Source organism: Cucumis melo, chromosome 12 (assembly GCF_025177605.1).
Source record: "Cucumis melo cultivar AY chromosome 12, USDA_Cmelo_AY_1.0, whole genome shotgun sequence".
NCBI classification, from domain to species: Eukaryota; Viridiplantae; Streptophyta; class Magnoliopsida; order Cucurbitales; family Cucurbitaceae; genus Cucumis; species Cucumis melo.
The window spans coordinates 4,919,733-4,933,666 of record NC_066868.1 but is presented as its reverse complement, the minus strand read 5'-3'; the positions used below and the strand labels follow the sequence as shown (position 1 = coordinate 4,933,666).

The following is a 13,934-nucleotide window of genomic DNA, read 5'->3' as shown; positions in this document are numbered from 1 at the left end:
GTTGTCTGGATAGCGTTGTTGTGCATCTGTTGGTGCCTATGGGTAGTGTGTGTAGCCCTGCTCATGGGGTTGTCATGGACACACGTTGGGACATGCATGCAAGGCTTGTGGGTTGCCTTTCGTGGGCACACGCCAATGCCATAGGCGTGTGTCGTGGGCTGTCACATGGCCTTGTTGGAATGTTGTGCGGGCATGGTTGGCTCCCCCTTAGCCTTACTATAGAAGCCTTGTGACACGATCCGGTGTAAATCTTTAGGGTGTTTTTCATGGTACGTGACATACTGCTCATATATGCTGCTTTCAGGAATTATTCACTTCTCTAATACATGTTACTGGTTTCAATGTATCCCTCCCTAATCACACACGATTGTCTGTCAAATTTGTTGGTATTGTCCAAATATTCTTCGACTTACTACTTAAAGATGTGCTACTTATTCTGAATTTTGATTCAACCAAATTTCAGTCAGTGCCTTGACTATGAAACTACCTTATAAAGTTCAATTTGATGATGATTTTTGTCTAATTCAGTACAAGTCTTCTTTGAGGATATTGGCGAAACTAAACTTTAACAAGGCCTCTTTCTCTTACACACAACAATTGAAGTCAATTCTCACCATTGTAACTCTGTCAATACACCTTATATTTCTTTACATATTTGGCACAATAGACTTGGCCACCCCTCTAGCAAACATGTAAATGCCTTAAAAGGCATGATATCTTTCAACTCCCTTCAAGACAACACTCCTTGTTTTGTCTGCCCCTTAGCTAAACAAAGAAGATTACCCTTTCATTCAAACAATCGTATATGTAATAAAATTTTCGATCTATTATACTGTGTTATATGGGGTCCCTATCAATCGCCTACCCGTAATTGACGCAAATATTTCTTAACCCTCGTGGATGATTTCTCACGATACACTTGGATATATTTACTAGGAAAAGTAAGATGTACTCACTATAATCCCAAAAATTTTCACTCTCATAGAAAACCAATTTGGGACCACCATAAAGAAGTTCTGATCTGACAGTGCCTCTGAACTATCTTTCACTGAATTCTTCAATGATAAAGGCATCATTCACCAATACTCTTGTATTGGCCGCCTAGAGCCAAATTCAGTTGTTGAAAGAAAACACCGACATTTATTAAATGTCTCACGGGCATTATTTTTCAATCTCGAGTACCTATCAAATTCTGGGAAGATTGTGTCTTGACTGCTGCCTACCTAATCAATTGACTACCATCACCAATCGTATAGTAGGAAACTCCCCACCATGACTATTTGGACAACAAGCCAACTACAACTCACTTAGAACCTTTGGATGCCTATGTTTTTCATCCACTCTCACTTTAGAAATATCCAAGTTCTATCTACGTGTCACTCCAGCTATGTTCATTGGATACCCGCTAGGAGTAAAGGGATACAAACTCTTTGATATTCAACATCAAAAGGTTTTCATATCAAGGGATGTAACTTTCCATGAATCTATTTTTCCTTTTCATATAATTACTAACATTGATGAAATTGCTAATCATTTTTTCAGATTTAGTATTCTCAAGGAATGCTACTATTTCTTAACCAATCTGTAGACAATCAAATGATCATCCACCAATTATAACCAACCCTGAAGATGACATTTCCAACAACACTGAACCTAACAATGTTGAAGAAACCACTGCAAATGCTGAATCTAAAACACATCAGAATGCTGAAAGCACCAGCACAACACCATCTCATAACCCAACAATAAGAAGATCCTCCAGAATCTCAAAACCACGATCTTACCTACAAGAATTTCATTGTGGCCTCTTATTAAACCAACCCCTACTCTCCAAATTCAAATTTCCATTACAAAAATACTTGCCCTATGACAAATTCTTCCAAAGCACGAACATTTTTCCCTGACCATCTTATCCACACATGAACCACAATACTACCACCAAGTTGTACCTCACCCACATTGGAGACAAGCCATCAATGATGAGTTGCTAGTCATGGAGTAGAACAACACCATACATGGACATTTGTCCCATTACCAAAGGACCAACATTCCATTGGATGCAAATGGATCTACAAAATCAAGTATAAAGTTGATGGGTCTATTGAACGATACAAAGCTTGATTAGTGGTCAAGGGATACACTCAACAAAAAGGCCTAGGCTATATGGAAACCTTCTCCCAGTTGCCAAACTTGTCACTGTCAAGGTACTCCTTACACTTGTTGTCTCCCTTGATTGGCCACTAATACAATTAGATGTCAACAATGCATTCCTTAAGGGAGACTTATTTGAAACTGTATACATGAACCTTCCTTTGCAATACAAACACAATGTCTCCTCCTCAACTCACACCAAACTCGTATGCAAACTTAATAAGTCAATTATGACTTAAAACAAGCTTCGAAACAATGGTTTGAAAATTTCTCCACTGCTCTACTACAACTTGGATTCACACAATCCAAGTCAGATTACTCACTATTCATCAAAGGAGCAAGAGACTCTTTCTTAGCATTTCTAATGTACGTGGATGACATAATAATCATCGGGCCTTAAACATCCCAAATTGACACCCTAAAGAAACAGTTTAATACCTGTTTCAAACTCATCGACCTTGGCACCTTAAAATACTTCCTTGGATTAGAACTTGCATGTTCATTAAATGGCCTATTACTTTCACAGAGACAGTACACTCTTCAACTACTTGAAGGCACCGACTTTTTAGCCTCTAAACCAGCCCTCCTACCCATAGATTCTAACCTAAAACTCCAATATGATTACGGAGACATACTTCCTGATCCATTAGCATGCAGACGCCTAGTTGACAGACTTTTATACCTCATTGTCTCACGCCCAGATATCTCCTTTGTTGTTCACAAGTTGAGCCAATATGTAACTCAACCTCAACAACCCCCACCCCTTGTTGTTCAGACACTCCTACGATACTTAAAAGGTTATCCCAGCCAAGACATCCTACTCAAAAAGTCTCCATCATTTTAACTGAAAGCCTTCAGTGACACAGATTAGGCATCATGTATTGACTCCCAAAAATCTACCACTGGCTTTTGCATATTCATGGGAGAAGCCTTATGTTCTTGTAAAGAAACAGACTACAGTTTCGTGTTCTTCAGTAAAAGCAGAATACCAAGCCCTTGCTGCAACAACCAGCGAACTCACCTGGATAGAACAATTAAGGAGGACCTACACATCTCATCACATACCCTTCACTTGCTACAATATATTGTGACAATGATGCAACCATCCACATTGCCTCTAATCCCATCTTTCATGAACACATGAAGCACATCGAACTTGACTATCATTTCGTCAAGAAAAGGTCCTCCAAAATCATATCAAACTGTTGCCAATACGCTCCAACCAACAACTTACTAATATCTTCACTAAACCACTACCATCCCACGTTCTTACTCCTTCACTTTCCAAGAAGGGTGTCATCAATCCATTAAGTCCATCTTGAGGGGGTATTAGAGTTAACCAATTCAATCAACATTTTGTTAGCTTTATTGTTATTACACTATTACTTTATGTTATTAAACAGTTGTAATAAGTGGCTATTTATGTGTCCAACTTTCATCTCTAATAAAATCAAGAAAGGGTTTATTTACCTTCAGCCTTAATATTTTATTTTTCATACTATTCATAACAATTCCCAAACAATCATATTTAAATTTGAGAGTTGTTAGACATTAAAAAACCAAAAGCTATTTAAATTTTCTATAAAATAAAAAAAATTAAAAAAAAAAAACAGCGTTTGCAATTTAACAAAAAGAAATTTTCAAAGTTAAGCATGTGAACATATTGATGGAAGATTTTACAAAATAAAAATGATCCTCATAAAATTAATACAAAATGAAGATAAAATGTTGACTCAATCACTTATCATAGTTTAAAATAAAATTTGATGAAATTAAAAATTTAGAAATCCACATATCGTCATCAACGTCAACCCCAAATAAAAAATATGATATATATTCTTTTTTCTAAAAAAAGAAAAAATATATATATTAGCAATTATTAAGGTTTGATTGATGTTTGACTTAGCCAAAAACACATTTTTTTAATTCTAATAATAATTGTTAATTTAAATAACAATTTTTATTAATTCGATATTCTTCCATTTTGGTTCATTTTAATCATTCTACATTTAAAATGTATTTTTTTAATTTTTTTTATACTCTCAATTTTCATTTTAATCATTCTACTTTTAAAATGTATTTTTTTAATTTTTTTTATACTCTCAACTTTCATTTTAATCATTCTACTTTTAAAATGTATTTTTTTAATTTTTTTTATACTCTCAACTTTCATTTTAATCATTCTACTTTTAAAATGTATTTTTTTTATGCACTCAACTTGATTCATTTATTTTTTTTTACTTTAAAAATATATGAAAATTATAATGAACCAAAGTTGGAAGTTTAGAGATCAAAATGAATAAAAACAAAAAATATAAAAACCAAACTAATATTTAAATCTTAATGTTATTTTACTTATAAACTTTGGGAATGTTTAATATACTTTTAAATATTAAATTTTATATCTAATAAGTCTTTTAAATTTTTAATTTTATATCTCGCAAATCTATTATGTATTTATTTTTTTTAAAAGAAAATTAATTGATAACTAATCTTTTAAAATTAAAATTGAACCTAACTAGACTTAATCTTTAATTTGTGTTAAATGACTTAACTCTAATGTTCAGAGTCCGTGTTAATTAAAAGCTCTATCAATTTTGTTAGTTTTCACTATTAAAGTTTGTACATTAATTGAAAACCTCTTTTTTCCACATTTATTAAGAAATTTCATGTTCTACATTTTTCCTTTCCATTCCTTTGATTATTGAAACTAAACAATTTTGCATCTCAAACATAAATTTTCTAATTTCAACTAAACAACTCTAACTTTGTTTCTAAAACACATACTTCATATAAGTCTTAACATATTAATTCAAACTTTAGAACTCGACTTAATGCCCCAAAAATCCCTTAAAATATATATGTGATAGAAATAAGAAAAATATATAAAGGTCTATTTACCCCCTTCTTAAGAGTTATAGATTTGATGAATGTAAATTAAAAGTTTCAAAATTTATTAGACACATTTTCAAGTTGGGAGACTTATTTTGATATGATGTTGAAAACTTATAGATCTATCGGACACTTTTAAACTTTATAAAGACCAAAATAGACAAAGATTTAAAAGTCTATGAATTAAAATTGCAACCTAATTAAACTTGCAAATTAACCGTGTTAATTGTTCTAATTGTTCTAATTATTATCCTTTAATAAATCAAACCATTCACTAATCAACCTTTCATTCATTGATAACTCACAGCCACAATCATCAACATGAGTATATAGCTTAACGATAATTGATAATAACTCACATATACTTCTTTTGAAGATTGAAAACTTCATACCATCATGTTTGTTGTATACTAAAAGAACAACTCAAAAATTTAATTGAATAATTGTAATGTGATAATAACAAACATAACGAAGTCTATCACCAATGAACTTTACTACTATTAGTCTATTAAAAATATATATATCATCGATACAGAAGTTTACAGTATGAATTATAAAAAAGAGTTAAATTACATGAAATCTAATGCAAATATATATCAATTTGGTTATGAAGATATATGTATACTCTTTTAACTATAATTGATTAAAACTAAATTCAAATGATTAAGTACAAATTAAAATCGAGTGTCTTAAAATTAGAGACATCAAATTAAAGCTAAGTCGTCCAAATCATGAAGTCTTAAATACAAATTTGTATTATTTATATATATATATATATATATATATATATATATATATATATATATATAAATGTTTTGAAACATGTCTTATATTATATTGAGGATCATGTTCTATTTCGGATATATTATGATTATTGTCTTGTATTAAATTTTTTTCTATCTAATTTGATTATTGACTTTAGCTCTAGTCATAAGAACCAACCATTAAATTACATAATATTCTTTAGAAAATTTACTTTTTTAATCTTCAAGTTTTGGAGAAGATATGTTTTTTGTTTTCTAACTTTAAAAATGTAGATTTTTAGTTCTTATATTTATAAAAATAGACCCTTTGGTCCCTAAATTTACAAAATGTACATTTTTAATTTTTGAATTTTTAAAAATAGGTTTAAAGTCTCTTAAATAATTTTTCATTTTTATTTTAAATAATTATATGACATTTAAATTAAAAGAACAATTTCTAAAAATCAAATCCCCTGTAAAACTATTTTTTAAAATTCTAAATATCATATAATTATTTTAAAAAATTAAACAAAAAATATTTTGTTATATCTACTTTTAAAATTAAAAAATAAAACTTAGGGATTAAATGGATCTATTCTTACGAGATTGATAACTAAAAAATTAAATTTTCAAAAGGTATGTCCAAATACAAATATTCATCAAAGTTTAGAGACTAATGAAATGAAAAAAAGAAATAGTTTTTCGTATTTTTTAAACTTCTACAAAGATAATTATTAATTGGCATTTTTTTAAATATATGGGCAGATAAATTCAACTTCCCCCTCCAAAGTTTAGAAGGTACATTATTTCACATGATAATTATTAGGATTAATGAATTAAACTAATAATTATCATGGAATATTCTTACATTTATTAAATAAAATGGTCGGAAAAAAGAAAACAAAGAAAGAAAACAGAACAAGACAGTACTAATTATATGATTAAATCCGAACTCATCATTGGTTTATTTTAAGAAAATATTCCCAATTTGTTTTTGTTTTTGTTTTTGTTTGTTCTTTTTTCACAATGTAAGGGATTAACCAATAAAATCTTTATTGTTGGTTTTAATATCCATTAGTTAAGTATATAATAAAGAATTGTTTTTATCTTTTTGACATTATATAATGTATTATATACCAAATCCTTCTTCTCATAATGATTTATGTATATAATATGTACCAAAAGTTTATGATTGATTGAAAAGTTTGGTTCTAATTTTAATTTTAAATGTTATTGTGTTGTGTTCCAATTTAGTTTAAGAAAGAAAAAACTTAAAATATTACTTTTATCTACTTATTTCTAAATTTGTTTAATTTTTCTCTCTATATTCTCATATTGTAAATTTTATTGGAATTTGTTATTAAAGTTATGAGTTATTTGGGGCTTGTGAAAAGGATAGTTTGGGTTAAAGGTCCATACCAACCTTCTAGGTCTGAGGCTGAGGCGAGTCTCCAAATTTCATGAAACGAGGCATGCGAATACACATGTCTTTGTTCATTTGGCTCGAAAAATGTGATATGAATGTCTTAGGTCAAGATTTCACTATAAACATATCATTATGACTTCAAATGAAGTAAGTTTGTTCTAATACTCAAATTTTTTACTTACTATACATATAACTTATATATTGACATCATTTTTAGATATAATAAACTTATATATTAATACGCAAATTTTATTTCTGTTTTTCTTTTATTTTTTGTGTTGGTAGCTAGGACACGTGTAATTCATTTACACAGTCAAGGCGGTCCGACTTCCTTGTTCAAACGTGGCATACATTCGCGTCATTCAACGTTTGTCGTGCAACGTGTTTGTCTGACGTTCACTCTCTGCCATATTTTTACGATCTTTGCTCGCGTCCTCTCTTTGCCGATAATCATTCTCCTCCACACACTGCCTTCATCGCCCCTCTATAAATTGGACAGAAGTCCTTCCATCATTCACACAACAAAACATATTCACTTCGACCTCCTCCTCTCTTCCTCTCGTTTTCATACTCTGCGTTCTGAGCATTTACAAAAGCCTTTGTTTCTATCCCTGTGCTTACGAGTGCACGTTAGTACTGGGAAGCTGTGTTAACCTTGGGGAGCAACCGGCATAACGATTAGCACCACGGTCAGTCGAACTTGCTTTCAGGGCAGTGGTTCGTCACGACACAACAATTATCCTGATCGACCATATTTTCTAACAATCTGAAAGCAAGTATGTCGATCAAGACCTCCAACAAAATTCTACCTAACCTGTCTAAACTTGAGCCACTTGATGGAACGAACTATCGTCGTTGGTCCCCAAAAATTGTTGATCTTCTTTAAGCAACTAGAAGTTGATTATGTCCTCACTACAGATCTGTCGTCTTCTGATCCCCCAGCTACCACTTCAACATCTTCTGATCCAGAATCATCTACGGGACCTCCTGCTACTGCTGCTGTCACTGATCAAGTAAAGAAGGACCAAGTGATCGATCTTAAAAAATATGCAAAGGATAACACGACCGTTCGTGGACATCTGTTAAACCACATGTCAGACCCGATGTTTGTAGCCCAAAAATATGCCAAGGACATCTAGAGCACCCTAGAATCACGGTATGGAGGAGATGATGCTGGACGAAAAAAATATGTGGTTGGAAAATGGCTGCAATTCCAGATGACTGACGATAAGTCAATCGTAGAACAAATACATGAGTACGAGAACCTTGTGGCAAACGTCCTATCTGAAGGCATGAAGATGTGCGAAATACTTCAAGCAAATGTCCTGCTGAAAAAGTCTCCTCCATCATGGAATGACTATCGTAATCACCTCAAGCACAAGAAGAAGGATCTGAAGCTTCAGGAACTCATCAGTCATATATGCACAGAAGAAGCCAACAGACTGAAAGATAAGTTAGCCTCCAAAAATTTAAATTCAGTTAATGCTAACCTAGTCGAATCGTCTATTGTAAACAGAGACAGAACCAAGCAGGAAAAAGGGCATAAGGGAAAAAAACTCAAAGAAAAGACAGTTCAAGGCTCCTGGGGGACAAATTAAGAAGAAAAAGCTAGTTTGTTACGTGTGCAGAAAGAAAGGACACAAATCATACCAATCCAACCAAAGGAAAGGGAGACCAAGTCAGAAACCAACACCTCAAGCCAATCTAGCAGAACAAGACAGTGAGATCATAGCAGCCATAGTAGAGGCCAATCTGATAAAATATAAGACGAACTGGATTCTCGATACTGGAGCCTCGAGACACTTCTGCACCAATCGAGAACTTCTCCATGACTACAAAGACACTGTTGATGGATAATGCATGTTCATGGGAAACTCAACCACTGCAGGAGTGATCGGAAAAGGGAAGGTTATTTTAAAGTTAACTTCTAGCAAAACTTTATCTCTAAGTAATGTTTTATATGTCCCTTCCCTACGTAGGAACTTGGTGTCTGGGAGTCTGTTGAGTCGGGTCAGGCTTAAAACTGTACTGGAAGGTGACAAAGTTGTCCTCACCAAAAACGGAGAATTTGTCGGTAAGGGGTATCTATCTAATGATCTGTTTGTGCTAAACACAATTTCCATGAATGCGAATACTTCTAGTTCTGTCTACGTGATTGAATCTGTTAACTTATGGCATGGTAGACTAGGACATGTGAACTTTGCATCAATTAGGAAACTTACAGACTTGAGACTTATTAATACTTCTGAGTCGCATGAAACTGGTAAATGCCCTATTTGTGTAGAAAGTAAATTCCATAAGAAACATTTCAAACCAGTTGAATCTAGAACTACTGATCTGTTAGAATTAATTCACTCGGATCTAGCCGATTTTAAAACCACTACTAGTAGAGGTGGTAAAAACTACTATGTATCTTTTGTTGATGACTACTCTAGATTTACTAAGATATACTTGATAAAAACAAAAGATGAAGCTGGTAGTATGTTTTTAAAATTTAAGGCAGAATATGAAAATCAGTTAGGAAAAAAGATAAAAAGAGTAAGATCAGATAGAGGTGGTGAGTATTCTGATAAAACTCTTAAAGACTTTTGTGAGTCAAATGGTATACTCCATGAATTTACTACTGCTTACTCACCACAACAAAATGGCATAGCAGAACGAAAAAAAAGAACTCTTAAAGAAATGATGAATGCATGTTATTAAGCTCCGGTCTATCTGATAATATGTGGGGAGAAGCTGTATTGTCTGCGTGTTTTGTTCATTACAGGATTCCCCACAAAAGGCTAGACAAAACTCCCTACGAACTCTGGAAAGGACATGCACCAAATCTTTCCTATTTGAAGGTTTGGGGATGCTTGGCTAAGGTACCATTTTCTGCATTGAAGAAATCTACGGTATGGTCTAAAACCTTTTACTGTATATTTATCGGGTATGCTCAAAATAGTACTGCATATAGGTTTATGTGTTTAAATGATAAAACTATAAACGAATCTAGAGATGCATAATTCTTTGAGCATGTATTTCCATTAAAGCAATCATTGTCTGCTCCTGGCCTATCTAAAAGAATCATGATCCTGAAAACCCCTCAATTGTTAGTGAAACACCTGTTTCTGAAACTGTTAATACTCCAAACCTAAGATGTGAATTAGAACTTAGGAGAAGTAAAAGACAGAGAACTGAGAAAAGTTTCGATCCAGATTTCCTAAGCACTTTCATAGTGGAAAGGCGTGATGAAATTTACTGTAACTTCACAAACTTATTCTTAATAGATGAGGATCCTAAAACTTATCAAGAAGCACTGAACTCTGTAGATTCAAGTATGTGGAAAGAGGCTATTAAAAGTGAACTGGATTCACTGGTCATGAATCATACATGGGACTTAGTGGACCTTCCTATGGGAAAGAAGCCAATTAGGTGTAAGTGGATCTTCAAAAGAAAAACAAAACCAAATGGATCTATAGAAAGATACAAGGCTAGATTAGTGGTAGTAGGGTATACTCAGAAACAAGGCATTGATTATTTTGACACATATTCCCTTATAACTAAGATAACCACAATTAGAGACTTGATTGTATTAGCTGCAATACATAGCTTTCTTATTCACCAAATGGACGTAAAAACTTTTCTAAATGGTGACTTAGAAGAAGAAATTTATATGACACAACCAGAAGGCTTTCAAATTTCTGGCCAAGAAAACAAAGTGTGTAAACTGAGAAAATCCCTATACGGTCTCAAGCAAGTTCCCAAGCAGTGGTATGAAAATTTTAATAATACGTTGATAAACAATGGATTTAAAATAAATTCCTCAGACACGTGTGTTTATTCAAAAGTGTTTGGAGCTGATTGCATATTAATATGTCTATATGTTGATGACAAGTTAATCTTTGGAACAAACATGGAATTAATAACTGATACTAAGTTATTTCTCTCATCACACTTTTATATATTTGTGAATGATGAACTTGGATTATATATTCTGTGGTTATGTCTCCCATTCATATTTTAGTTTAGTTTATCTTTGGTTCACAATGCATGTATTGGTTTCCAAGTTTGAATTTCCTTTTTAATTAAATATTAAATAATATCACAGAGAAAAAAAAATAAAAAGCTTTGAAAATTTAGGGATGGTAAGAACTCTAACGGCATATGAATGATAAAATAGTTGTTCAACTCAAATTCTTTGAGCCTGTGGAATGAATGAAAGAATCGAGCGAACTAAGCGCCTAGAAAATCAGGGGTTCTGACTTTGGCAAGTATCCCAGTCGGGTAGTCAGCCTTATCTTGAGTTGGCGAGGGTGAAGGAGGAAAACATTTACAAAATAACAAAATCTTAGATTCTATTGATGTCTATTGACATCACTGAAGTCTCTATGAGTGATAGATATGAAATTTTGTTATGAAAATGTCTCTTACTAATCATTATATTATCCTCAAACTTTTGATGATAAGAGTTAAGCTTTCAAACTTATACGAATGTTAAAATTAGAGCCTTAACTTTACATAGTCGTAAAAATTATAATAAGATTTTAATTTTAGTCCAATTTCTAGGATTGTTGCAAGTAATTTGAGTTTAACAGTTGTATATAAGCTTCAAGGTCGGATTTCTATAATGGAAAGTTAAAAAGACCCATATATTTTGAGAATACTAAGGCAACGGTTTTGCAAGGTCGTTGACGACCAAATCAATGACTTCATGAATAACAATCATTCTTTGGTCTTCTTCATATCTATATTATTTGAATGGTTTTGAATTTATTATTATAACTATTTTTCTAGAGAACAAAAATATTGTTTTCTTTGACCTATTTTCAACGGTTGATTTTTACTAGAATACAACCAAATAACAATCCTTTTTCTTTGTGCAAACTTCAAACTTCTTTTCCACCTTGTTTTTCTCCCAAATCTTATTTTCTAGTTTAACATAACAAGGAAATGAGTTGATATTTATAGCTAACAAGGAAATGAGTTGATATTTACAGTTAACAAGGAAATGAGTTGATCATTATAGTTAACAACGAAATGAGTTGATAATTATAGTTAACGAAATGAGTTGATAATTATAGTTAGTAGTCATTATGATCTATCGTTGATTATAGTCGTATGTGACTAGAGCGTAGATTATTCTAATTGGGTTCAATTATTTAGTTTGAATAGAAAATAGTAACCACTTCGATATAGCAAAGAAGATTGTAAAATAGAGTTAATTGTAATTAATTTTTGGATTACAACATAGTATTTACAGTAAGTAGATATGAATAGTTTTAATAGTTGGAGCCTCAAAAGTTAAATAACTCACTCCACCAACATATAAATTATAATAAGTTCTTAATAATCATGTTTTTCTTTTGTGCTATTCTAAATACAGTTACAAAACAGTAACTAAAAGTAAGCTTCCTTCAACAGTAATTAACATATACTCTCTTTCTGAAGATCAAAGGTCTGATCCCTCGTCTCGACCATAATAGTAGCTAAAATAAATAAATAAATAAATCTTAATCGAACTTGGGGAAAAAGAATGGCATCAGTTCAACTATATATATTTTAGTGAAGGAGCCATTGCCTTACATTGCTAAGGTGAAAGATCTATTAGACATTTTATTGGACGAAGTTATAAGTGAAGCAACCTGTTGGATATTAAGTTAATTATAAGTGGGATGCAAAAGGTAGCTGGGTTCTCTAAAGTTTCAAGCCTGAATGTATAGCAACCACTCCTCCGACAAGATTTTCATACTCGACCTTCTGGAAGCCTGCGTCGACAATCATGGAAGCAAATTTCTCCTACATCCCAGCAAATCAAACATCAACAAAGATAACAGTGGGGAAAACTATCCCAAAGACTAATCCTATCCCCAAAATGAGCATAGCTACCTGTTACCGGTTCAATACTTAGAAAACTAAATAATATAATAACATATCCCATCCTTCTTCCTTTTGGAAAGTTTATCAAAACAAAGACTGGAGTTATTGCATTAAATTCATCTTGAGCACAAAGTAGTCTCATTAGAACATCTTTAGCACGATAGCACAGTGTCATTGTCGAACTGATTGGAATATCTTGTAATTTGCTTTATTTCCACAAGTAAAGAATCTAAAGTTCTAAAGAACTCATCATCACTAACTAGGTTTCATTTTCATTCTCTTCTTCATTGAACTTTCATTTTTATCTATTTCTTCATCTTAGAGTCATCAAGTTTATTGGTATGTACATGAATATAAAGCTTTAGTCTTAATTCTTGAGATGGAGAAAGGAGAGTTGAGTAAAAGAAAAACTTGGACAGAAGTGATTAATTTAGCTAGGTTTCAACGCTCTCTATGGCGTTTTCCTTCTATGTAATAATAATGCTTCTGTAATTAACACTAATTGGAGGTATTCTTGAAAAATTTTCAAACAGATATGACTAACTTTTCACAACTTTAAATAAAAACGTATGTTTCTTGTCTGAGAAGCAAAAAAAAGAAAGAAGAAGAAGAGGAAAGGACTATAACCTGTGAGGGAAATTTACGGATGCTTTCGACTAAGTATTGATAAGATTCCCGGTCACCAACAACTAGCTCTCCAACAGCTGGAATGATAGAAAACGAATAATAGTCGTATCTGCACCAGAAGATGGAAATTCAATTAAAACTTCATTGCTAGAAAGTAATTGATAATATTTAGAGTGGTTGATATAAATCTCTCTTTCGGCAAGGCACATATTGTCTTCTTGGCCTTGGGGTGTTTC

The 13,934-nt window shown here is 32.3% G+C and overlaps 1 protein-coding gene across 4 annotated transcripts in view; it reads right to left on the bottom strand.

Moving 5' to 3' along the window:
• Positions 1-12,480: 12,480 nt before the first annotated feature.
• LOC103501793 (2-methoxy-6-polyprenyl-1,4-benzoquinol methylase, mitochondrial) overlaps positions 12,481-13,934 on the bottom strand; it is a 28,988-nt gene continuing 27,534 nt past the window's right edge. For all 4 annotated transcript variants that reach the window (XM_008465491.3, XM_051080587.1, XM_017047705.2 and 1 more), the window contains 2 exons: positions 13,699-13,807; positions 12,481-12,990 (listed from right to left, as the gene is read on the bottom strand). In XM_008465491.3, the coding sequence (XP_008463713.2) occupies positions 12,889-12,990; positions 13,699-13,807 (211 nt within the window). In that variant the 3' untranslated portion in view covers positions 12,481-12,888. The remainder of the gene's footprint in view (positions 12,991-13,698; positions 13,808-13,934) is intronic.